Below are 25820 nucleotides of genomic sequence, written 5' to 3'. Positions count from 1 at the left end.
TTTCGGTTTGAAACATATTTTAGTAAATTGTACACATGCCGTGTGCCGTGATCAAATTAGCAGGAGCTGGGCTATTCCCTTTCAGACATCTATAATTGTAAATACCTAATTAGATGTCGCCTAAGGTTGAACTGGGCAAAGTGGACAAATTAAATTCAATCCGGGGCACTTTACACTGGCTATTAAATGCAGCCAACTTATTTCGAGCTGCAGGCCAAAAACTTGCTTCCCTTTGAGCCTGTCAGATAAACATGAAATGTAATATTTGATTACGGATAATATTGCATAATTTACTGGCCAGGTCTCAACTCAATGACTTCACATCAAACTTGATAATTATTGCAATAGTAAATCCGCTCTAGGCTACAGTTAGTGTCAAAAGCTGCCTCGAATACGCGATTTTATTATTAGGCAATTTAAGCCCTTTCCCAAAAAGCTTTGACCCTTGTTCACTGTGTTACTGTGCCTTTGCCACGGGCGACCGCATGCTACGAAATGCTCTAATTCAATTATATTACGCATACGCAATGTGGTCCGGTCACAAAAAGACATGTGCACCAAAGTCGGATGTTAAAGTGCGCATTTGAAGTTTTCCCGCATGACCGATAGTGTGTGCATTCCAGCTAATATCTGCACTGCGACAGTTTGAAGTGTGTTTAGCTATAGAGTGTGTGTGAGTGTGTGTTTACTTACTCCTTTCTAGAGCAGCAATTAATTAGCATGGCCTTGTTTACCCATTCGGGAGCACATACATTCTCACTGTCTTGTATGTTAAAAGCAAGTATTTAATGGAACACAATGTTTCGCCTAACGACTTTAAATAGATATTTAAATTTGAATTTTGACAGGTACATAAATTGGAATGTTAAAAATAAATATCTGACTATTTTCAAAAATTTGTATTAAATAATTTATGTAAATAATAAATTTTTATTTATCTATAATATTTAATATGGGTTTCAATAGTCAAATTAAAAATTTTCTAAATAAATTAAGATAACTAAAAACCCTAGTGGATAAAAATTAAATTCAAATTAAGCACAAAATGCTTAATGCATGTGACCCATATTTACAAAAATTGGAAAATAATTGAGGTTTGTGCCGCCACTTTCAAACTATTTCGTTCTCATTATCAAAATGTAGAGCAAACGGAACAGGAATACAATTATTATTTATTTTTAAACTTTACACTTAATGGTTTTTGTGAAACAAAATCGATAGTAGGAAAGTAATTGAGGCTTGTGCCGCAAGTTTCAAACTAATTCGTTCGTTTTGGCCCCTTATCTGAGTACAAATTACTTTGGAAATATTTCTAAAGAAAACCGCCGCATACATATTTCCACCTTTTTTAATATTTTATGCTCTTTATAGGCGCAATGTGGGCTGCATCTGATGGCGTTGCCACTTTTGCCTTTGTGCAATTGCTTTTTGCGGATATTGTTGTTAGTTTTACTTTTGAGATCCGTGTTGGTTTTCGCTGTTTGTTTTTGCGGCATTGTGCGATGGCGCTTTTGTTTTACACGGCCAGTGTTCCAGCACCGAGACTGTGATTCTTGTAGTTTTTGTAGTTGCCGGCTGCTCCGGCTGCCGTGTCCTATTTGTATCCTGTTGGCACCGCACACAGATACCCACACATATACTTACGCTCACTCGCATTTATGTCTATTGGCGCGCGTCCATTTCCATTTCATTTCCGTTATTGCAAAACTTTTCGTATTAAATATATTTTTCTCTCAGCGTTTTGTTTCATTTCGAAGCCTTTGGTTTTGCCTTTGTCGTTGTCGTTGTTGTTGCTGTTGTCGCTTTTTGCACTCTAGCAAAGTTATTTGTTGCTGGTATTTCTGGTACTTTATGCGCCGTAGCCATTATTGCAGTTGTTTCCTTTTATTGTACAAGTACAAGCATAAAATCGCCGTATTTCCATATAAACATTTTGTGCACTTGCCTCGCCTCCGCCTCATTTATTGTGGCCTACTTACGGACGAGTGTGCTCGGGCCAGCGGCTTACAAATTGACATGCAATTAAATGTAAGCCACAGGCATTTATTATAATTGTTACACCCTTCAGGATCCCCCCCTCTGATTTTCAGGGCCCACAATTCCGCAATTCCGCAGTCCACAGCTCCTGGCCAAAAGCTGACGCTGATTAGGCAGCCAGCAGCAACAAACTAACATTGTTGTCGTCGTCGCCCGCTGGCAGCTGCAATTAGCATTCTGCGCTGTAATAAATAAAGTAAAATTAACCACAATACCCCAAACAAAACGCTCGACCAAATTGTCCCCATTAATTTAGTTTTCAAACAGAAATTCTGGCGCAAGCTCTTATACAACTATTGTTGGCCTTCAATTTGGATTTTAAAACTGTTTACTTTGCTCATAAGTACCTTAAAACATTTTCAAATTAATCTGATTTTCGGTTTCATTTCTGAAACAGAAAAGTTTGCAAATGTTGTTATTTTAGCGCACATTATACTTGTTGCAAAGACCTTAATTGTTGATAATTCACATATTATGCTGCATTTTCAATGACCAGGAATGCAAATATGTTTTTAATTAACAGTAGCGTGTGTCGAGCAATACCTTATTAATGTTCGAATTTATTTTGCAAAATGAAACTCACTTTTTTGCATGTATTATGGGCCTATTGCATTCAAAACGGACAAGCGACCGCAAATTTTTAGCGCATTTGAATTTATCACACAGAGTATCAGCAAAAAATGTTAAACCGCAAATCAGGTTAGTTTCCTCTTTTCTGCCTCATAAACTTTAATGGTATGCAAGTTTTAAAAAATAATGTTTGTAAGAACTGCTAATTTTCAGTTATATTTTTCTGTAGCGATTAGTTTGTTAAGAGAGCACAGCATCGCTGAACCAAAAGGTCATGCGATCCCCTTGCGACAACTTTTGTGGCACGGCGATCGAGTGATTCCGTGCCACTGAATTGTAGCGCCTGAAGTTTTCATTGCCGGCATTAAGGCGACCTGCCAACTCGGCAGCCTGCTGATTGAGCGATTGTCTGTAGGACAAGGCAGTTTCAGACTGAATATAGCTGGGCCCATCCTTCGATTCGGGAAGGACACTTGAATTGTTGACATTCGGCTTAGTTATGGCGACCGAGGAGGCTGCCTTGGTTGATTTGGAGCCAAGTTCAGAGGGAGTTGCTTCATCTTTTTGGAAATCTTGACTTACAGACTTGGAAGCCTTTGCCACCAGGGATCCTTGGCTGCCAGAATCACACTTTTGCTGCTTAAGAGATCTGTCCTCGAAAGAGATTGCTTCTGAGGTCTTTTGCGATACCTTTGACTTAGTTTTCTCTAGCTCCAAGGGTCTTGGAGACTTCAAAATAGACTTGGGAGTGAGTTTGGTGCTTGCAGAACTTGTCTGGGATATATTCGATGCTTTGGAAGAGATGCTGGCTTGACTTGGCTTGACAGCGCTACTCGTCTTGGAAGCCACACTGGAGTCTGAAGAGGATGGATTCGATTTGGCTCTGCCATCTCCACTTGCCTGACGACTTGACCGCACTGGCATTAAGGTGCAAAGCGAGGCCTTTTCCAAGGCCTCCTTCGACTGGGCATCCTCGACTAGCTTTACTTTGGAAACACCACCTGCACCAATGCGACCATTTTCATGAATGGCGGAGGCCTGCCTCTTGGCCACGGCCATATCCTCGTTGATGGCCTTGGAAATGGCCACCTCACCCAGCTCTGATTTCCCCAACTTCGGCTTGCTGTCCCGGGCAAGCGACTTCTTGGAGGCAGATCCAAGAGCCTCCTGCGAGTATTCTCGCTGGGCTACGAAAACCGGTGGCGGATACGTAACGCAGGTGGGGATTTTGAACTCGGAGCGAGCTCCGCTGTTGGGCGGCCCCACATTGAACGGATTGAAGGGTTCCACGTCGAAGTCATCGGGAAACATGTTGGTCAGTTGCCTATGAATTATAAGGCTTATTACAAAGTGTTTGGTTCCACATGATTACCATCTCACTTGCTTGATGGGACTTTAATTTTAAGAGGAAAAGGCCTGGATATGGTACTTTCTGGTCTTTATGTCGGTCAGCCGAATATGTTTTTGTTTGATTTTTGACTAGTTTGTTATTCTAAAACATCTAGAACAAACTGACATACAAATCAGTTTGAACTGGATATAAAAGGCACACTGTAGAAGAAAAAGACGAACTAGATCAGTGATGGCTGAATTTTTTGCGATCAACTATACATTTTGTTGCCCCTTTCCAAATTTAAAACCAAGTAAGAATTAATTAATTATCAACTTTAAATTTAATCACCATCCGTTTTATAAAAGAAAGGACAAGACAAGCACTTAAGCAAGTAAACAAGTAAAAAAAGTTTCAATTACAAACAGATATGTTTAAATTTCATCAAGCAAAAATCAGCAGTTTTTTTTAGACAATAAGATCCCTTTTTAAATAAATACTTTTTAATAAAAACATACTTTTGGGCTACAAAAACCAAAATGCCCCTCAGAATATATCATATTCTATTTTATTTATTTTATATTTGTTTTATTAATTTTTCAAATATGTTTTCTCAGATAGGAAGAGTTTCTAATTGTGTTTCATATAAATTGACGAGCCATGGCTATCTTTTGTATTAAAAAGTAATCTTTTTCACCTCTTTGTGTCTTCCCTTTATCTGCACTCTGGCAGTCTGGGCTGTCTACTTCAAGTTCTGCTCTTGTCTTAATTAAAAATTTCTCCTTTGGCCCCAACTCTGTGTATCAGTTCAGAGTGTACGTGCTGATATGGTGTACAATCCTTTGAGTTTTTCATTCATGAATCAAAGCATATTCCCGAAGCTAAGGCTCTGAAGTAGCATGTGGCAAAATAATGAGTACTTCAAAAAGCTGTCAAGAGAGCAGCACAGAAATTGCTGTCAATATCTTATCCGACTCTAGCCAGTGTTTCGATCATCATTTCGGTGTGCGGTTGTACAAATTTGAGTATCGAAATTTAAGTTAGAAAATAGTGCCATAGTTTCAGCATGTCTAGAGTGCAGAGGTCGGCTGGCAGTCAGCAATCGTCGAGCGGGTTGGTCTCCTACGGCAGCGGTCTCGTCTTCGGCGGGAACGTGTATCCAGTTCTGGTGGACGGAGTGCCAATGCAGCCGCCCATGGGGGCTCATCAAGCGGCGGCCCAGCAGCGCCTGCAGATGCAGCAGCGACAGATGCAGCAGCGACAAATGCAGATCCCGCCGCAGAAACCCATTGTTTCCCAGCGGGCACAACCGACATCCGACGCCCCAGCAGGGATGTACATGACCAAACAGGTGCAGCAGAGCGCACCCTGTCATCCTAGTGATGTCAGGATGCAACAGCAGCAGTACCACAACTTCGCCATGATGCAGCAGCTTCAGGCGCAGCTTCTACAGCAGCGGCAGCAAATGCAGATGGCCATGGGCCATCCCTACATCCCATCCCATTACGGCCAATACCACGTGCAACTGCAGCGGAATGCGGGTGGTGATTGTGGCGGCTGGAACGGTTATGCCATGATGCAGCCATCGGAAGTCAATAAGCCGTATTCGTTTAGCGACTGAGTCTTTTTCCCTTTGTGACTGTGAACTTTTAATCTCTCTAATCAAAGTGTGGCATTAAGCATATGCCAAATCAAGCCTGAAAAATCTACTCTCTGCTGTGCAATCCTTTGAAGCTCCATTTGGGGGAACTTTTTTTGCTCAGCATAACATGGCCATAATTTGCAGTAGCTCGTCTGGGGCGCTTTTTTGCACTTCATCGAGCCGTGAGGGTGCCTCCTCGTTTCGGGGGTTGGTCGTCATTTAGTGGTAAATTTCCGTCTTAGTTGCCAACGAACGTCAGACGTGACATTTTGCAAATTCCGTTTTCAGCATTTTGTAATCGTTCCGGCATACGTGTGCCACTAAGGGGGGATTCCCCGCATCGCCTCCTTTTGGCCCTGATGCTGCCGGTGAAACTCACTCAGGTTGTTTGTGGTGCTGTACCCACTAGTGAAGGATACGAGCAGCAAGTGTGGCCAAGGGGTTGCAACTGGTTTTGTAGTGGCTTCCGATTTTTTCACTGGCTTTTACAATTTCTCGAGATGATACCCTACAAGGAAGCAGTGGAGTGGTTATAAAAGTTCGTTTAAATATGCTGAGGAATTTGATAGAAAAGGTTTTGTGCCAAAGAGTCTACAAGAGACTATAATTAAAAAAGAACGCCAGCATTCGGAATAATTCGTACGAACTTACGGACTTCAAATTTATTGTACCATACTCTTAATCAGCTTTTTTTTGGCAAAGTGTTACATATGTATTTAGTTTCGTTTTTTTTTATTAAGCTTTTACTTTTATATTAGTAAATTGCAACGGTTAACAAAATAGATGAAGTCTCCTTTAGTGATCCACACAAACCAAAGCAATCGTGAATTTTTCCATAAAGTTGGAAAAATTTATGCGGAAATTTTCCTGCTTTTCACCTTGACAACGTGAGCAGGCATTGATTTAATTTGTATATGTCTCACGTTTCTAGGAATTAAAATATAAACTCATCCTTTGCCTAGAACTTGAGCCCATTGTAACCCATCTAGGGTTCTCGATGTTCAACTTTTTAGCTTACAGTGATAATTAGCATTATTTCCATAAATAACTTTCTTTGTGGCATGGCTACGATGCTAAGCTTCTGACGTCATTGGGATTTTGCTGGAGCAAACTCAAGCCGCAAGCTGCATGTTGGCAAACACTCATACACTCAGCGCTCCCCTAATGATGATCCCTAAAGTCAACTTGCTAAAGTAACACGAGCTTCAACACACACACGCACACACAACCCACACACGCACCCACACACACACTAGGAAAGCGGACTCATAAGCACACAGTGGTATTAACGCCATAATTCGTAAGTTACACACACACAGGCGCCGCAAAAGGATTAAGTTATATTAAAGTTGTGAGCGCTGCATTTTAAGTTCGGCTCCTTTGACGATGGCACAAGTGCAGGAAGCCATGAAGTCGAAGCCAAGGAACTCGCACACACGATCTTGAGTTGAAAAGGACTCTGTTCGTTATGCAAATTTCAGCTGACCCACATTTAAATAATAATAATATTCGGAGCCCGTGCGAGCCCGTTATAAATGCAATATATGGCATAAGTTTACGCATTGCAATCCGCGCTCACGAAAATACCCCTTGGCTTGTATAAATTTGCAATATTTTTATATAGTCGCAGTCGCTGGTATTTTTTCCAGCCAGTTACAGGTCAAGTGGTAATTTTTGTTCTCCTATTTTATTTCGTTTTTATTGTTCTTGTCCTTGCCTTTTACGTGTGCGCACATTTATGGGGAAAGTTGCGCAAAAGTTTAATTTCAAAAATGCATTTTACACTGACTTTGACCGTCCTGCTGAAAGCCATAAAAAAAGGCTAACGAAAAGTGCCACAAAACCGACACTTACGAACTGGAAGTTCGAGTCAGGGAGACTGGAAATTAAATCAAACAAATATTCCTTCTTTTGCCCTCAGTTTTGCGCATTTAAATCAATTTACGCTCCGCTTTGTCTGCTCTGCCTTATTTAATTACCAGCTAACAGCTTGGCGTGTAATTGTTTTGGCTTTCGTGGCACTGGGGAGTAAGAAAATATAAAGAAAACGCTTTTATCGGTGGATAAATTCAAAACATTGCCCTAATTCACTGCGCACTCTGAGTGGAATCAGCGGCGGGCACCATGTCTGATTAAACTGGATCTGCGGCTGCAGATGCCAGTGAGCACTTGGCGAATTTAATTCTCAACCTGTCATATGATATTCAAGTTGCTTCTTAACACTTTGCCGAAATATTGTTTACGACCCCACCGTGTCTAATAAAACTTATATGTCTGGGAGTCATAAAACCCAAACAGCAGCACAATTCAAAACCAAATGGCATAGGATTTTTAGGCCAGACCGTTTGGAATTTGCGAGGGCGCATGAAAACGAAGCAGCCAACTTGTTGAAGTGTTTATTGTTTAGAATCCCGCGGCGTCGGCATCAGAATACATAAAACATTTTTTCGTTTTAAATAAAAGATACGCAGAGTCTTGGAGGAGCCTTGGAGGGCGGGTAAGTAACCTCTTCAGTTTCTGCAAGGTTTGGGTGTATGACGAAGAATTGGATACGCATTTCAAGTCTGAAGGAGGTATTCCAGACGTTTGTTGTGGGGTTAAGACTTAGGACAGGCAAACTGCGCTCAGTTATTTTAAAATTAGGAATGGGCGTCAAGAATGGCATTAACCTGACTTGTTTGAACTGTTTTCTTGAGAGACTAAGCTTCTTGACTAAAATTAATATTGGCTATACAAATGCAGGTCTTGACTAGGATTTATCTAAAAACTAGTAAAATATTTTCTTTTACTTAAATTTCTGGTTATAGAATAAGTTATTCTAAAATTTGATAAGCTCTCTAAAGATAGCTTTTTAAATTTTGTTCTGCTTTTGTGAGGTTAATTCGCGTAAAAAAGGAATGATTTTGCGGTTTTTTTTTTGACGAAACAGTTTTATTAAATACCAAATCTTTCTTTAAAAAATTTTCTAACATATTTTCAAAGAAAAATATTATAATGTTTCACTTTGAAGGAAAAACTTGGCTTACACCAAAAAAATTTGTTATTTTATTTTAAAATATAAAACACAATCGGATTACTTTTGCAAAGTACTCTTTAATAGGTTTTCGAATATAGGAAGTAGGAAATCTGCGCTTTTGGTGTCAAGGCCAGTGGAACTCAATCAAAACACACCTATATTTTCAGTCACAATGGATGGGTCTAGCATTGTCGGCCGGAGCACCGTACGTCGAACTTCAAGGCAGGGCCGGCGAAGAAGGTCGAGCGGGGGGCTCGAGGCCATAAAAAGCAAGCCCACCGAGGTGCAGAAGACGGAGCGACCGCTGGAGCTGGAGCCAAAGCGCTGAAGCAGAGGGTGTTCCTCTACATCCAGCTGAACGAGATGAGCAAGCTGCCGAAGACGGAACACCCGCTGGAGCTGCACCTTTACCATCCGAAGAACACGCTGCAGAAGATGCAGGAGCGCTACACCACGGAGACGATCATCTACCAGCACGAGTTCAATCTGAAGAAGCCGGTGTTCGCCTTGGGTGTGATGCAGGACGACCTCGAGGACATGAACGAGTTCAGCGATCAGCCGCTGTTGATCTCCCTCTACCAAAGGATTCCCAAACGTCGCAAAGGAGCCAAGACAAAGTCCCGTAGCTCTGCATCTTCCCAGGCAGTGAGTCCACCAAACTCTGAGCCCTCGGATCGCGGTGAAGGTGTCCCCAAAAAGAGGTCGAGTAAAAGGATATGCAGCGAAGAGGGTGGTGAGGAGGATGACGCCATTGCGGAGGAACGGCTGGAACTCTTGTCCCGCGGTCACTGCGATCTGCTGCAGCTTTTCCAGCGACGCCGCTTTATAAGCGACATCACCATCTTTCTGTATCCGGAATACCAGACCATTTCGCAGGCCCAGTCCAATGAGAAAATAACCACCTGCAGCGTGTGGCACATGTACTCCATTCTGCCCATCCTGAAGAACTTTGACTTCACCAATTTGGCCTTTATGACCCTAGAATCGATTTACAATGTGCCGGAGGAACTGCATTCGCGGTCCGCCGAACTGGGACTCAGTGTTTCCTTTCGTTCAAAGCAGCCGGTTGAGCAGGATGGTGGTTACGGCGTGATGCCATTGTGCATCTATTTCGGCTTTATATCGCAGATTATTAGCGACCAGAACACCAGCATTGTGTGGGAGAACATTAAGCGGGATCTCAACCACAACAAGCATTTCAGCTTCAACCAAATGGAGACCAGCTGCAGGGTCAAGTTGCCACGCCTCTTTCGCATGTTGCTCTGGGAGCAGGATGTGGACTTTCAGGTCGCGAGTATCGATCCTGTATCGGACTTGGCCCTGATCAACAACTCGCTGCACCGATTTGTTCTCAACGAGGAGCTGCGGCAGATCCTCGAGCAGGCTGTTGTTCACAACGACTACGAACTGCTGCTGCAACTCTACCAGGAGACACCGAACAATGTCCTGTACGAGGGAGTCCTCAATCCCAGCATTTTTGGTTACCCAGGTGGTAAGATATACGGCTCTTTGTGCCATGTATTTTGGCTGTACATTTGTGAACCTTCCCCCAGTCAACTACTGCCGCTTTGCCATCCACTTGAAGCCCGTTGTGGGTTCTAAAATCAAAGTTAGCCTGCCGAGGGAGACCCTGCAAGTGGCCCCAATGTTTTGCACCTTCAAGATTTGCTTCTTCCAGCCAATCTGCGAGCGCAACGAGCCCCTGGACAAGTTCAACGAGAGCCTCCTCAGAAGGTCAAAGCTGCAGCGCTGCTTCGACATGGAATTTCTCAAGGAGGACGTGAACGATGCGGATGTGTGTCTGGAGCTGTATCGCAACTTCGATGATCTCATTACCGACACAATCGGCTTCATAATCAAGCGGGATGTCAAGGACATCAAAGAGAAGAAGGATTTCTTCTGCTGCCAGCTGGGAAACCTAAGCAATCTGGTGTTGAAAATCTGCGGCTGCGACTTCAACGTACGCATGCCCACGAAAACGAACATTGAATTTAGAGTGGGTGTATTGTATATATATTATATTATCCATTATTTATTTATTGTTTTTCACCTATTCAGGAGATGCTGACACACGTGTACAACGAGCTGATGGAACGCATTGAGGGCATCTTCACCGCCTGCAGTTGGAAAAATAGCTGTGACTGTGCCACCAATCAGGAGTACGGGGAGCATGGCCTGACCCGGATGATGAACGAAATGCGACTGGCCAGCCTCACTGGGCAGCGGGACTTGGCCATCCACATCTACGAGGAGCTCGACAGCAGCACCTCCAACCGAACCATTTTCGAGTTTGTAACGCTGCTAAATAGCGTTGAGAACCTGCAATTCGAGCAGGCGGCGAGGTATTTCATCAAACCACGGACCACCGACTGGAGCGGACATTACTTTACGTGAGTCTAACTAACAAAAATGTAGCTGTTATAACATAAAAGAGTATGTAACATTAGCTCAAAGTAGTCAAACTCTCCGCTACCTTTTTTTAACACCTCAATATTGTTTTCTTTAAGCGCAGATTGCTACTGCAGCTTTATATCAACTACATGATGGATCTGAGATCACCAGACGAGGAAGTCTTGAGCAAAGCAAAAACGAATATGATCGAGAGTCTACACCAGTTCGCCCACAAAAACAGTCTGGAAACGGAGATATGGGTTCTGCTGTACTGCTACTACAAGGAAGTGGATTATTTGCCGGGAATGGAGTTCACGCGTTGGAAGTTTCAGAATCTCCTCGAAATTTCTCCCAAGACTCTGGCCTTCACACCTAGCTCCCTTTATGAACTTTATCTGCCGGTTGACTTCGAAATGAAGGGCTCTTGCACCGCGATGAACACCCAGATCTACCCTGTTTTTAAGCTTTTTGCTCGCCTGGGAGCATACGCCTTTGCTGAGGCTGTGTTTGCCAATATAGAGTTATGCTTTACGGAAGCCGAAGCTTATCTTATAAAGACCACTCTAAAGATTCTCCAGCGGCAGATTAATGATAAGTTTAAGGTGGTTATGATGCCAACGGATAACAGTGTGCCAGGAAAGTTAAAGGTGGGATAAGCTTCATTTTGATAAGAAATTATAAACAGTTGAATACTTTTATCCAGCGCTGTTACCAACTGCATATTAATGGCAGTGCGGAATATTCGCGAGGACGTTGCGACGAAGCCCTGAAATACTTCCAGCAATTGTTGCTAGCGACGGATCCGAATGACAAGGCTTTGTTTAGGTTGAGTTTCCTGCGTCTTGGTCAATTGGCCCTAAAAAATGGACACTATGAGCTGGCCGAAAAGACCTTCGATCTCTGTGTGCCCTCTAGCCACAGACGAAAGAACTTGTTGGCCAACTTTGGAAAGGGATTGGCACTTTACCATGTAAGCTTTGATAAGAAAACCTAATTTAGAGTAATTCTTCATGACATCCACAGCTTAATCGACTTGAAGAAGCCATTCCTTTTCTCTCTCGCTGCACTGAAGTCGATATCTTTATTCCCGATGTCTGGGGATATTTGGCCACCATCAACCTGAGATTAAGCCGAAACAAAACTGCTTTGGAATGCTGGAAAATGGCCAAAATGGTTAGTATTTGTATAACAAACCATCCAATTACCTCAATTTAAACGTTTCTTTCAAAGTACCCAGAACTCGACATAAGCAAGTCCGTATATGCCGAACTGGAAAAGATTCAGTACTCAGACGTCCATCTGCTTGTTGATGACGATGGAAATCCTGCAGAACGTATGTCGAAAATGGACTTCATTGCTCTGTAATTAAACCGAACTATAGACTATAGACTAGCCTAAGAAAATATGAATTTTTCCGACAGGTAAAGGGTCTCAAGTCCTAAGTAAACACATTCGGAGTCACGCCTTTCATCAAGTTTCGGCCACATTTATCACACAAATTTAGTGCCCTACATTTGGGCAGAAATTAAGTATATGCACACGCATATGTTAACAAGGTATTTCGGGTCCATGATGTCCTTCGCCTGCCTCGTCGAGCTGGCGCTTGTCAAATTTTTAGCCGCAGAGCGACGGCACAAACGTGAATATGCCAACACAATGCATTTTTGGCCAAGGGCAAACCGCCACAGCAATAGCAAAAACAAAGCCAGCAGCAAAAACAACGACAACACAGAAACAAGTGAGATACGTAGTTAAACCCTTTTGGCCAACACTCAAACCATGACAGGTGTTTGCTCTGCAAAACGTTTTAGGGGTATACTGAAATTAGGAAGTAGCTTGCCTACAGTGAATAAATTTTAGAGCCTTTGCATCTCAACGATTTTCTATATGTTTTGTTTATTTTACTCAAACATCAAAAATATGTATATATATCTTTTAAATTTGTTTCTATTTTTTAGATAAACCCACCATATTATCTAAAATTAATAATTTTAGACTTAATTTACGAATTTGTTGTGTTGGAACATAATAAACGGAAATCAAGTCAAGATAATTTGCTTTTCAAGTAAACAGTTTTAAATGGGAGTAGATAAAGAAGAACTTATACATCTAACTTTATTGACTACCCAAAATTGAAGGCGCAAATTTGCCTTAAATACTTTCGTAATTTCCATTTCTTTTAGGCCGTTAGTTCGACTATTTTATTGAGATTTACTCAAGGGCATTTCCCATTCGTTGAGCTGGCCAATGTGCTCCTTTGTTGTTGTTTACCTGGCAGCGAGTGCTCTAAAATCCGCTTTGACAGCTCGCCTGTCAGCTCAACTCAAACCCAGCCAGCGGGTTGTTGGGTGTGGGATGCTGTACACTTTTTTGCTTGTCTTGTTCGGGCCAGACCCTCAACTACATATGCTAATGACGAGGCAGTTAGGCAAGAGTGGGAGTGGGACTGGGAATGGGCAGGGCGCAGCCACTCAGCTCGGGCTTTTGAGCTAGTTTAAGGACAACAACTCTTGGCTGCTGGGCACACACATAGGTACACACATAGGTACACACTGGGACCCACACATTGGCTTCATCAAAATGAAATTTGTGAGCAAACACATAAAGTGAATCAAGTAAGCAAGCCAGGTAGCCAGCTAGCCAGGTAGTTTGGGCACATGCTGCTAATGTTTTAAGACGGCTTTAAAATGCATTTTAGTTTTAGTACACGCCACACTTGCTCTTCTGTCCTGTTCCATCAACATCACGCATACGACGCATGGGCCCTGGCGAAAGGAAGCTTTTGTCGCCGCACGCAACAAAATCAATTAGACACATGCATTTACAGTCCGATTGCAGATGTGATGCCATTGCCACTGCCACTGCCATTGCTATTGCTACTGCTAGTGCCATCTAGGATACCTCCACTGGCACTCCACGGCGAAACAACAATTGCAATTTAATGTGCTGCCTGCGCCTGCTAATGATAATGTTGTTATGTGCCTATTATGGCTGTTGTTTGTGGGTTCCATGGGGTCTGTGGGGTCTATGGGGCTTGGGTGGCTAGGGGGGGGTCCTGGGAGGTCCTGTTTCGAGCCCGGCTGTGAACACACGTCATTAGCATTTGCACTATGCGAACTCTGCTGTCTGACAGCACTCAAAGTGATGCAGTTAGGCGCCGGCACCAGTGGGCATCCGCACGAAAACACCAAATGAAATTAAAGCTCAACCCAAATGAGACCAAAATTGATTGGTAAAACTGGCAACAAGGAGATGAAACCGATAGCGTAGCTGTCATTCCCTGATCACGACAGCAAACTGATTGCATAACTTAAAACCTAAAGCTTTTACAAAAAAAAAGTCAGAAATCTTTCATAAATTCATAAATTTTAATTGGACATGTAATTTGACTCTAAGTTGGGGAATAATTAATTGGGAAATTCGTTATAAAATTTAGATTGGCTTTACTACTTGATATATATAATTTTTACTAAGGATGTTTTAATTTATTTTGTATTATTATTTAGCAATTTAATCTAGACCAAACTGGATTGAACAATTATTTTGCATGTCAAACTATCTATATCTACTATATAGTAAACATTACACTAATGCTCCCAGTAGGCAATTTGGCCCAAACAGAATATCAAACGCCACACATGACTACCCTGTTCGAAATATTAATCCGTACGAATTTCATATGCCAAAATTCCGAAACAAGGCCGAGTGCCAAGCCCGGCTCAACCTTGAGGATATGGATGTATAAGGATACTACGTGTGGAAACCTGAAGCAATTTCTAATCAAAATATGCGTTGGACAGGCTAATATGCAAATACCTTGTAAGCAGCTCAGTCGCAAAGCAGCTCAACTTAAAACCGAAATAGCTCAGCTCGAGCTCAAGCTCCAGCCACCGCACATATCTTCGGCTACGGCTACTGCTAATAAAAATCGGTTGGTAAAACTACAACAGCTGCGTAGCCTGCTGAAAAGTATGCAAAGATTTCGCCTGGAATTAAGTTGGCAAAGAGCTAACGTGAAATTTACACCAGAATGGCTACCCAGCGAGTGGGGGGAGGGGGGGGTGGGGGTTTGAATGTTTGCCTGGTGTGACATGAAAATTTCATTTGAAATTGAATATGAAAAAAATTGGAAGCCTCGTGGGCGCCGCCTGTGCGACAGCTGCTGCAAATGACAATTATTATTATTGTCAGTGCGAATGAAGGGGAGGCGTGGTTGGTATTCATATGACACCCGTATGGCTCATAACCAAGCGCCCAAAATGCCTCGACATCCGTCGGCTTCAATAAAATTCAATGGTCGCATTAAAATCATTTAAATTCTATTGTTTTGTTTGCTTTTTCCTTGGCTCTCCGGATTTCCATGTATTTCTTTACGACTGTCAACCGCACACGCAAACCAACCCACACGGATTCACACTCACATTCACACACACACATCCGCATCGACATCCGCGGAGTATGTGGCGCACACGGCGAAGGCCGCATAAGCTGTTTTCGGTGCGGATTTAGGCGATATCAGCAAATGCATATTTAATGGGCTTGCGATCAATATGTGATATGATATGTGGTGGGGCGACACTCGCGATTTGCGCTGCCGCTTAATGCAATTTAAGGCGGCTAAAGGCTAAGGCCTGCGAAATTGTTTAAAGCTGACTGGGGATATATTTAATTGATAATCAAAACTTGGGGGCAGTCATTTCGACCATAAATACAACGTTCTCTACATTTTACGATGCCAAATAAAAGCGAACATTTCTCTAAATCGAAAGAAATTATCCTGATGTAACACATTTCATTAAAACGAATAATGCACAAGCTGAGATCTTATATACGTTTTTTGTATTGGTCAGAAAATAAATTTAATGCCACTGAATATATTTCAACCATATATCCGAAACATCAGTTTGTAGTTAAAAATACCAAAATACCAATATTTCAAATTATAAATCATTAATCAGGGGTTCTCTCATAATAATAATAATAATAATAATAATAATAATAATAATAATAATAATAATAATAATAATAATAATAAATTGTTTAAAATAAAATACATTTTTATTCAAATATTAAAAGACCTTAAAATACATATTCTTTATATTTAAGAGAATTTAAGACGTTGTCTAAAATGTAAGAAATATGATGTTTTGTTTAAAACATCATTATTTTTAATTACTGAAAAAAAGGATTTAGGCAAAGTTGTTTACTATTTGTAAGTTAATTTTATTTTATAATTTAATAAGTAAGTTTTTTTTTTTTAAATTGGTAAGAAAACGGTAGTAAAGAGGATTCTTTACCATTTGATTATTTTCGGCTTTAAAATTAAGGTTAAACAAAGGGCAAAACCAAAAAACCCCCTTGCACAAACCCTCAAAATCGCAAAATGAAATCGTTGGCGTCACTTAAAAATCATAACTGCCAAGGTGGAGTGGCACCTCGTGGCATCTGTTCCTGCTCTCTATCTTGGCCCTCAAACATCTTAGGTGCGAATCCTTTGGTAAACCGTTTTCCCCGCCCTCATGCTCCAATGTTTGCAAATTCTCAACTTCCAAAAAACGCGAGGACGAAACACGTTGAGTGCGCACAGCGAATGCGAATTGCGAGAAGGGGTAAAGGGTTTTGCCCAGGATCTGTCTTGTTTGCATAATGCCAGGCAGTCAACATGCACGCACACATATTGCCTGCGAGAAAAAAATAAGTCAGCGGTTTTCACTTTACAATTTGATAGCCGAATACGAATTTTCTGCTGACAGGAGTCGGAGCAAGGCATCGTTCGAGGAGCTCTGGCAAAGGATTTCCACTTTTGTGCCGTTGATTTGTTTGTTGATTTGCGTAACTAAAGTTTAAGGGGCGGCGCCCAGCCCTAAATCCTCTGCCGAGCAGCTTTATGGCCAAGTTCCTTTCACATTTGTCGCATTTATAAATTATTTAAAGTGGCAAAGCGCCAGCTCAACTCAGCTTGATGAATGTGTGCACTGGCCATCATTGACCCCGTGACCCCAAAAACCAAATACACATACAAATGCGTCGGTTTTCTAAGTACACAAAAAGAAATTAGCCCGTATTAAAATAATAAATCAAATTTAAGTTAAACGTTAAGTTAAACCATCAGATAATACCCAATTTTGAAGAGCCAATCCAAAAGATACACCATTAACGAGAATCCATTTTTAAGTTAAGATCATATAAGTTAGGATGGCAAATCATAAAATAATTAAATAAAATCTGACTTTTAGCTGGAAACGGTTTAACAGTATTCGATTAAATTAAAATAGTTATAGTTGGAAATAGAAAGTTAATCAAAAGAATATAATTTAATTTTTATTTCAATTAATTTTTAGAATGAGTAATTCGTTGCAGCCGTTTAAATAGAAATTACAAAATTAGGTAAACTAAAATAAAATTCATTTTTGTTGTAAAATCCAAAAAGTTCTCTATGAAAACTATTAATTAGTTATATAAGTTTTCTCTGTGCATGCACTGCCAGATGGACCAGTGACATGAGAGACCATAAACAGTGGCTAAACAAGGTGCTTAAATTATGCCACAAGATCTGAAAACCGGCTGTAAATAACAAGCCGGACCAGCAGCCTCCCCCGCCCACTTCCTCCCCTTCCTACCCTTCCTCATCTGCCGCCATTGAGGACATGCATTCATATTTATGGTTGTCTATCTGTGGCTCGTCCTCCAGCTTCGCTGACAAGGCCATGCGTCGCCTGCCACAAACTGTAGCCACTGCCACCGCAAAAGGACGCCCATGCCCACCCCCATTCCACTGCCCATCTGGTGGCGCTTCTGGCTTGTTGCTAGTTGTTGGTCTCATGGCTGGATGAATTTGGTTTCGAGAAATCAACGCACACACTCGCACACACGTTCTCGAGTGTGCGAGGATGTGGTCCTGTGGGTGTGCGATATTTGCTCGAGTGGTTGTGTTTGTGTTTGCTTAGCGCTACTCAGCTGGTTGCTGTTTACACACATCTATATGAATATCAGCGGCCAGCGTTTAACTTTCAATGGTAAGCCAGAGTTGCGACTACGGCGCTTTTATGACTAGAGGAAAGCTGCGGCTTAAGTTTCGCGCTTGAAAATTTCTTTGGGTTCAGACACTGCACTAAAACAAATCAATTCACAAGCGAACAATTTAAAAACGACCAATTTAAAAACGGTCATTTAGATTTTACAAAGCTTAAAATGAACATACAAATTTATTGACAATGTCTTGCTTTCCCTACAGTTGTAAAAGTTAAAATTTAGTAGACTTGGTAATGTAATTTTAGTCTGGTCGTAAGTCTTCTGTATACACTTTACAATAAATAAATCTCATAGCAACTAAAAATTGTTAATTGATGTAACTGCTTAGCCTTTTGAACTTATTTATTAATTATCTATTTAATATTATTTTTTTTGCGTTTCGTTTTTGAAGACTAATTTTTTTATTTTTAGCCTTATTTTAACAAAATTAACAAAGAAGAAGTATAAGCTTAGAAAATTCGATTCCAAAAGATTATAAACATCTTCTCAACATTATTTTCTCAAAAAAGTATTAATGCATAATGTAAGCAATTCTTTAAAAATCGTACTGCTTGCATATTTTTAAATGCAAAACATAAATAAATGAAAACTGAATATAATATGTATTTTATGACACGCGTCTTACTTCTCAAGTTAGTGAACAGTTAATAAACTGTACAAAATGTTTAAGTACAATTAATAATAATTTGTAAGTAAACGTTTACTTTCTCGGAGTGATTCCTCCTGCGACTCTCATTTCTGGAATGCCTGGCCGAAAATCGGACTTCCTTCCTTCCTGTACAAAACGATTTTAATTAAAATCGGATTCAGCATAGACGGTTTCCGGAAACTCAATTGTGTGTGGCTGCAAACTTTGTTTACACTGTGTGCAAGCCGTTCAACCTGGGCTCTGCTTTGATCTACAGCTCCCCGGCCCCGCAGAGACACTCTAAGCAATAGCTGTCAGTTGCCCCCAAAAACAATATAAACTACATGGCAATCGGGGTCGGAAGTGTGCGGATGGTCGAGAGCGAATGGTGGCAAAGATAAAAAATAATAAAAATTCATAAATGAATGCTTGAGCGCTTCTTGACACACGGAAGTTGGCCACCGGATGTGGATATATATGAGTGTGTATGTGTGTGGCTGGTCCTTGAGCACAATGGCTCCTGTCGTTTGTGTGTGTGTGTGGGTGTGGGTGTGTCGTATGAGAAAAAAAGGAAGTGACCGGGGGCAGGGGGCAATCACAATGCGAAAGACAAACGTCCTGCTGACTTGTCTTTGTGCCTGGTCTTTGGTGTTGCCAGCAGTTCCGGCTTTGAGGCAGCAAAAAGCCATTAGGGTATTTATTTTATGTTGCCCAGACAAAGTCTGAAAATTGTTGACAATTTTCTATTTTAATCTGCGAATCGAGAGCCAGTCGGACGCTCTGGAATTCGGGATCATCTGGCCCGAGGTATGCAGTGAAATGTTGGATTTAAATTTATTGGGCCGGCAAGTGCACGGGGCACGCCCCGCATTTCATTTCATTTGGCCCCGACCGACCGACCGACTGACTGACTGACTGACACATCCTTTATCCTTTTCCGTTTGCGGCCCGCAATGGGGCAATAATAAACAGTTTCCGTCACTTGTTTGACACATCTACAAGGCGCAATCTGATTGCGCCGCAAATATGTAGGTATGTAGGCGTGTGTGCTCGCATTTGTGTGCTTAATGATATGTACAAAGGCTGGCCAAACATTAACCCTTTTCGGTGCGGTTGGGCGTGAGAATGTGTGGAAAACAACGGCCAGTCGACTGGTCAAGTATAAAGCGTTCGGGCCATGCGGTTATTGCTTGATTAATTTCCGGTCAAATGGCTCTAGACACTAATGACTATTTAATGTTACAATTTACACTTTATTGATTCGCATATATCTGATTGCGTTTGTGTCAGCATAATCGAGGCATTATGTCAAGTTAAAGGCAACTTTTGTTCACTTGTCGCTGCAACTTAAGGCCGCCGCTCAAACGCAACAAATTAGCCAGGTTAACAGAGCTCGCATTTAACGTGGAAGCTCTGCGACGAATTAATGCAGCATTTTGGCCGCTCCCCCACCCTCAGATTGCTTTAATTGTTCGCATTTATTTGCCTCATTTTTTCCCACGGTCACCGGAAGAACTGGGAAAAGTGGTTTGCATTTTGCCTAATGCGACGTTGCATAAAAACGAAAACAGCAACGTAAACAGAAAACAAAATAAAAGTTACTAGCCTAACAGCAATCGACTTACTAATACTCTAAAAAATGTTAACGAAATTTATTTGATGTCATTACTTTTAAGATGATTCAATTTTTGTTATCTGAAAACATTTAGTAACATTTTATAATCGATTGTTTTATACAAATTTAAAAAAAAAATTGTCCGATAGTTTCGAATTAAAAATAATATTTGAATGCCACTGTTTTCACAAAAATATAAAATAAAAAGCTTAAAATAGTTTGTTTAATAAAATTATTTTCATTTTTATTATTATTATTTGATCATAAGAAACGACCTTTCTAACAAGGTTTACAATTTGTCTAAACTCTTTTTCTCTCACATTCGTGCTTCAAAATAGAACTTATTATATTTTGACTTTCTCAATTCGTAACTTTAAATAGAAATTGCAAAGTTATTATAACAAGAATACCAATTTAGTTTATGTTCCTACTGAATCTTGGCAAATACCCTTATGGCAAGTAAATCTGAAAGTCTAAAGCCCAGGCAAAAATACAAGCAGAACCGAAATGTTCCATTTTGCATATGCAGAAACACAGACGCTTTGGACTTGAGTGACCCCCGGGGAATGGGGATTCGGATACCAGGACCAAGTCCATTCTCTACTGCTGCCTGTCACAAAATTTGTAGCCAGCTTCAGACTTTTCAGTGGTCTTTGCGGGGTATATGGGTTTTGAAAATACGTACACTGAGAGTCTAAATATATTTAATATTTTCATTACATTTAAATAATAAAGACGGTCTGTTCATCGAATCTTTTAGCACTTATAATGTGGAATCATTTCATGTCAACCCTGTTTAACGGTTGCCAAATATTAAATAGTTAGTTAGTAAATATTTATTAAGCTTACCTGCCCCAATAATTTTCAATTATAAACAAATATCTCCTGAGCACTTTTTTTTTAAGTTAAAGCCAAATTTTGCCTAACAAATATATATAATTTATATTTGTCAGGCTTAAAAATGATATCAATATTTATTATTAAACATTTTGAACCAAATAAAAAAAAGGTTGCTATAAAACTTTAAGCTATTTGAGTGCTAGCATATATACATACATTACATTCAATTAATAGCAATTAAAAACAAAAGTTGAAGAACATGTCGAACATCACAAAAAACAAAAGTAATATTTTAAAAAGCTTTAATATTTTAAATAAACAAAAACAGATATTCAGAAATGGCTCGATCAAAAAAACTTTGTTCTAAACAAATTATATACATTTTGCAGCTTTTATAAATTTGTGAGTTGTTTTTTTTTTTTTAAATATTTTTCTAAGTGATTGTCGACGGACAGAGGAATGCTTTTCGGAACTTGGTCCGGGGTGTTTTTTCAGTCGGAACTGGTTGAGGTTTGGCCTATGGGAAGCGAACTCTGCTGCGGCTGCAACTGGACGCTGGAGTAGTCAGAGCTATTATTTTCTGGCATTATCTCATCATATTTCTGCGCTGCGTTTGTGCTTGTGCTTGCAAAATTGTTAGAGTTTCCTGCTCGTGGGGACACAGGAACGGAACCAAGATCAGGAACAGGAGCAGGCAAATAGCCGTTGAGCAGCAGGAAACGGTCCTGTTTATGGCTGAAGTATGCCAGCTAATTCACAGAAAATACTCAAGAATTATGTGCTAGCTCAGGCTTATCCTCGGCCAGAAACACAGCAACAGCACTAGCAGTTCATCATGTGTGCCGACTGGGCTTGGGATTCATATCACGTATTTTATTACATCGTTATTCATGATATTGACTCTCGGCGAATGGAAAGTTTTACCCACCGCTCGAGATATTCAAAGTGCAGTTCAATAGATTTCACTGCCATAAAAAATACATTAAGTTTAGGGTCTCCCTCGGCAGGCAGCATATAATTAAATTGATTTCCACGTTCGTTTTGCTCCTTGCGATTTATGGCCATGTGCGATAAAGTCAATTCGAGCAAATTGAAAAGCGAGCAAAGAGTTTGAAATGTTGCTTAAAATGGCAGCATGAATTATGCATGCCAAATTGATCTATTTTTTGGGCATCCGGCAAAAGTTGAAGAATTTCTGGCATTTTCCGGCAAAGCGAAAAACAACCAGCTTTTCGGGCTTCAACTTATGAACTATGCGCTTTGTTTAGATATCTTGCCTCCTCCTCCACGAATGTTTTTTGTGCTGTGCTGACTTTGCAAAACCCTCAAATCCCCGACTGCATAAAACTTCATATCAAAATACCTAAGCAAATATTTATTATCCGTGTGTGCGGAGGAAAACTTTTGGCTAAGGCCACACCTCGGCTGAAAACTAAAACGACAACAACCGAAAGTCTAAGGAAATTTCGAACAGAAATTATTTCTGGCATTTTAATAAACAACTAGAAACCAATGGAAACTATTCTAATAGGTTTTGTAGTAGGCATCTAAGCTGTTTCAAGTCTTTTAAAAATTCTTATACACGCTTTCGTACCATGCGGCGTATGCGTAATGGAATAAAACCCATAGATGCAGCGCCAAACTAAATGAAAATTGTTTTTGGAACTTTGAAGTGGGAAAGGTTTTGGCATTCCATTAAAAGCGTTGCAAAAATAGTCAGTGAAGCGTATGTTCACACTAATTAAGACATCGAATTAGCAACCATTTTTGACTTAATTTCATAGCATTTCATACGTCCAGCTCTTGAAGCTTTCCCAGCGATTGCAGCCCACTTCGCAACGTCACTTAAAGCAAACAGAAAAAAGGCAAAACAAAAGTGAAGTGCTAAAATTAAAGCAACAGCAGCTAATTACAAGGCGACCTAATTTTATGCGAGAGTGCGAAAAAAAGGAGTCGGGCGGTTGGGGATGCGCCAATAAATGGCAACGAGGCCAAGCACCTCCGAGAACAAACACAGAACCGCTGGGAATGTGGCGCTCCCTTCCCGCCGATCCCCAGCCGGAATTGTATCTGTGTGCTTGTTTTTTGCTAATTAGCGAATAACCGTGTTTAGATTGCAAACACTCATGCCGGCGAAAAGAAATAACAGACGCCGGCAAATTAATTGCCAAACAAGTGAGTGCGGAGTTGGCAACTGGAAACTGCCGTCGCCCAAACCCACTACCCAACTACCAACTACCACAACAAGCCCGAGCCTAATGTCCGCCTCACAAAAACACTAACGAAAGCCGATGCGAGGGGAACCTTTAAAGTATGACATCACATATTTGTTGACTTGACCACTAATCAAATATAATTGTAGTGCGACACTCGCTTGGAAATATCTATTTGTCTGATATTTTTTTAAATTGAGTAAAGCAATGCACGGATAAGCTTTGAAAAAAAATCAGATATAACAAACAAAAAAATGCAATGCTTATAAAAATTTTATAAATTTGTAAAACAATTAATTATGTTTTTACCAATAACTTGCAAATAAGAACTTAGCTTATTTTAAATTTAACTTTCGTTTAATTTTGTTCAAAAAAATTTGAATAAACATTAATAATTCCCAAAAATTATTTTACGCCCTACAAAGAACGGTAAAGTTGAGGGTCACCGCTAAAATATCTAAATTTTAATATTTATGTATTTAAATATGTCTCTAACGCCATCTGGCATTATTATTTCAAAATAACTTTTTAAACAACTGTTGGATTTTGAAAGTTTTTTGTATGTTGGTAAATATTGAATAAATTTTGACCTACTAATATACCCTTTGGTTATCAAAGATAGGCAAAATGCTAGTTTCACTCAAGGACTTATTGCTTCATTTTTTATTAAAGAAAAGTTAAGTTTTTATCAACAAACAAGGAATTCCAAACCATTTTGTAATGAATAAAACAAAATTCTATGAATTGGCAAAGTTTTGAAAGAAAAGTGACCAAAATCCTGCAGTTCTAAATCCATAACTTTTATTTCACAAGTTGTATAGCTTCAAGATCTTGTTGCTTAATCTTCTAAAAATTTGCATTTAAATTCTGTTTTGAAAGTTTGAGTTGATATTTTTAAGACATTAAATTTCGAAAGAAATCAGGTAAAGAAAGGTACTAAAGGACTTCAGTTTTAATTCCGTAACTTTTCTTGCAAACATTCGATTTCAAAATGGCATATCTTATAGTATTGGGGCTTCAGTCTGTATGTATATGTTTAAAAACATTGAAGCTATGATGGTTTGCAGCTTAATTATTCGATAGTTCCTGTGGCTGCTATATGAGATCGTTTTCCGATTTTAATAAAATTAAAAGCGTCATTTTGAACTGTCAAATTAATAGGGTCGGAAATTTCTCCTTTACTGCGTTGCAAACTTCTGACTGAAATTTTAATACCCTCTGCAAGGGGTAATCTAATAAGATAATGTAATTATTAACATATTTAATTGGCTAATCCTACAGAAAAATTGTAAATTTACATTTTTTAAATTTTAAAACTAAATTTTTGCACACTTAAAAATAAAAATGAAAGTGTTACTTCATTTGATACATTTTTGGATTCAAAGTGAAAATATTTGGAATGAACATTATTTTTCTCTGCTTGTATGCATTATGTTGGTCTGTTATTTGTCCCGTGATTCTACTGGCGTACTTTTGTGTCTCCCCTCGCAGGGCTGCAGCACGCACTTGTGCAGGGAGCAGGGAGGCGGAAAAAAATCGTGACCCCCGACAACAGACGAGTGCGGTCGACGACAGCGGCTCTGAAGGTGACGTCGCCACAGCTGCGCTTAGTTAATTAGTTTAGCAGTATGTTGGTCCTGTGTCGGTGGCTGTACATGTATCTGCATCTGTATCTGTATCTATGTCTGTAACTGAAGTTGTATCTGTATCTCTGGCCATATCTGCGTCCGCATCCTGCAAACATCGGCCAGATGAGGAGGCTGTCCCTGTCATTTCAGGCCACTGAGCCCTGAGTTGGAGCCCTTTTCGCGTTTGCGACTGTTTGCCGTTGGCGGTTGATCATCAGCTCGCTGAATATTGGGCCCTCTGTTTGCGCGCTTCTGTTTCCTGTGTCCGTGGTCTTCAATTACAGCCCTGAAAATTGTGTCGACAACTGTTTGCAGCTTGCGACTTTAAAACCGCTTAGCCAGGCAGAAATCGGATTTGTTTGAAGTGTTGGGTATACGAATGATAATTAGAGCTGCCATCAGGGAATAATCGAAAACACAGGAGCACAGGAGAAAGCCTAATAAACTAAAGTACCCTACTGTCGATTTAACTTGTAATCAAAATAGGGAATTTGTAAATTTATAAAAATCATTTAAAGCATTAGTTTAAACAAGCTTTATTATTAATTTATTTATTTAACATAATATTTAATAATATTATTTTAATTATTATTCAAAGGTAGATTCTACAACAGACTTGTTGTGATTTTCTTGCAATTGCTGATTTCATTAAACTGTGTGTTTTGTTTAAAATTCCTTCATTCATCACAGGCACTTTAGCAGATTTAATTTCAGTTCTAAAAGTCTAACAACGTCAACACCCGCAAGGACAACGGGAATAACAAGGGAAAGTGTGAAACTTTTATGTTGTTTGTTAAAATATAACCTTAAGCCCTCTTGTTGGTCAAGACAAGCAGCACACACCCACTTCCTACATCCCACTTGCCACTTCCCACTTT

General features: G+C 40.2%; 3 protein-coding genes across 4 annotated transcripts; 2 read left to right on the top strand and 1 right to left on the bottom strand.

Annotated features, from left to right (window-relative positions):
* Positions 1-2741: 2741 nt before the first annotated feature.
* LOC108138144 lies at positions 2742-4128 on the bottom strand. Of its 2 annotated transcripts, none has more exons than XM_017260213.2 (2): positions 3988-4128; positions 2742-3931 (listed from the first exon to the last, which is right to left on the bottom strand). In XM_017260213.2, the coding sequence occupies exon 2, from the start codon at positions 3916-3918 to the stop codon at positions 2848-2850; it is 1071 nt and encodes a 356-aa protein (XP_017115702.1). In that variant the 5' UTR covers positions 3919-3931; positions 3988-4128; the 3' UTR covers positions 2742-2847. The 2 variants fall into 2 exon arrangements, with proteins under 2 accessions (XP_017115702.1, XP_017115711.1); XM_017260222.2 differs by having other exon boundaries at positions 3992-4128.
* A 762-nt stretch (positions 4129-4890) lies between these two features.
* LOC108138177 lies at positions 4891-5642 on the top strand. Its single transcript, XM_017260275.2, has one exon. It carries the CDS (start codon positions 5004-5006, stop codon positions 5556-5558), a length of 555 nt encoding a protein of 184 aa, XP_017115764.2. The 5' UTR covers positions 4891-5003; the 3' UTR covers positions 5559-5642.
* Positions 5643-8731: 3089 nt separating this feature from the next.
* On the top strand, positions 8732-12385 carry LOC108138135. Its single transcript, XM_017260183.2, is given in 8 exon segments — positions 8732-8911; positions 8914-10087; positions 10149-10591; positions 10654-10985; positions 11108-11633; positions 11690-11956; positions 12010-12159; positions 12217-12385. Coding segments are annotated over 8 exon segments (3171 nt in total). The 5' UTR covers positions 8732-8767; the 3' UTR covers positions 12352-12385.
* The last annotated feature ends 13435 nt before the right edge of the window (positions 12386-25820 follow it).

This window comes from Drosophila elegans, unplaced genomic scaffold, assembly GCF_018152505.1.
Source record: "Drosophila elegans isolate 14027-0461.03 unplaced genomic scaffold, ASM1815250v1 contig_814, whole genome shotgun sequence".
NCBI lineage: Eukaryota > Metazoa > Arthropoda > Insecta > Diptera > Drosophilidae > Drosophila > Drosophila elegans.
Note: the sequence above shows the minus strand (reverse complement) of the source record. Positions and strands in the feature narration are given on the sequence as shown.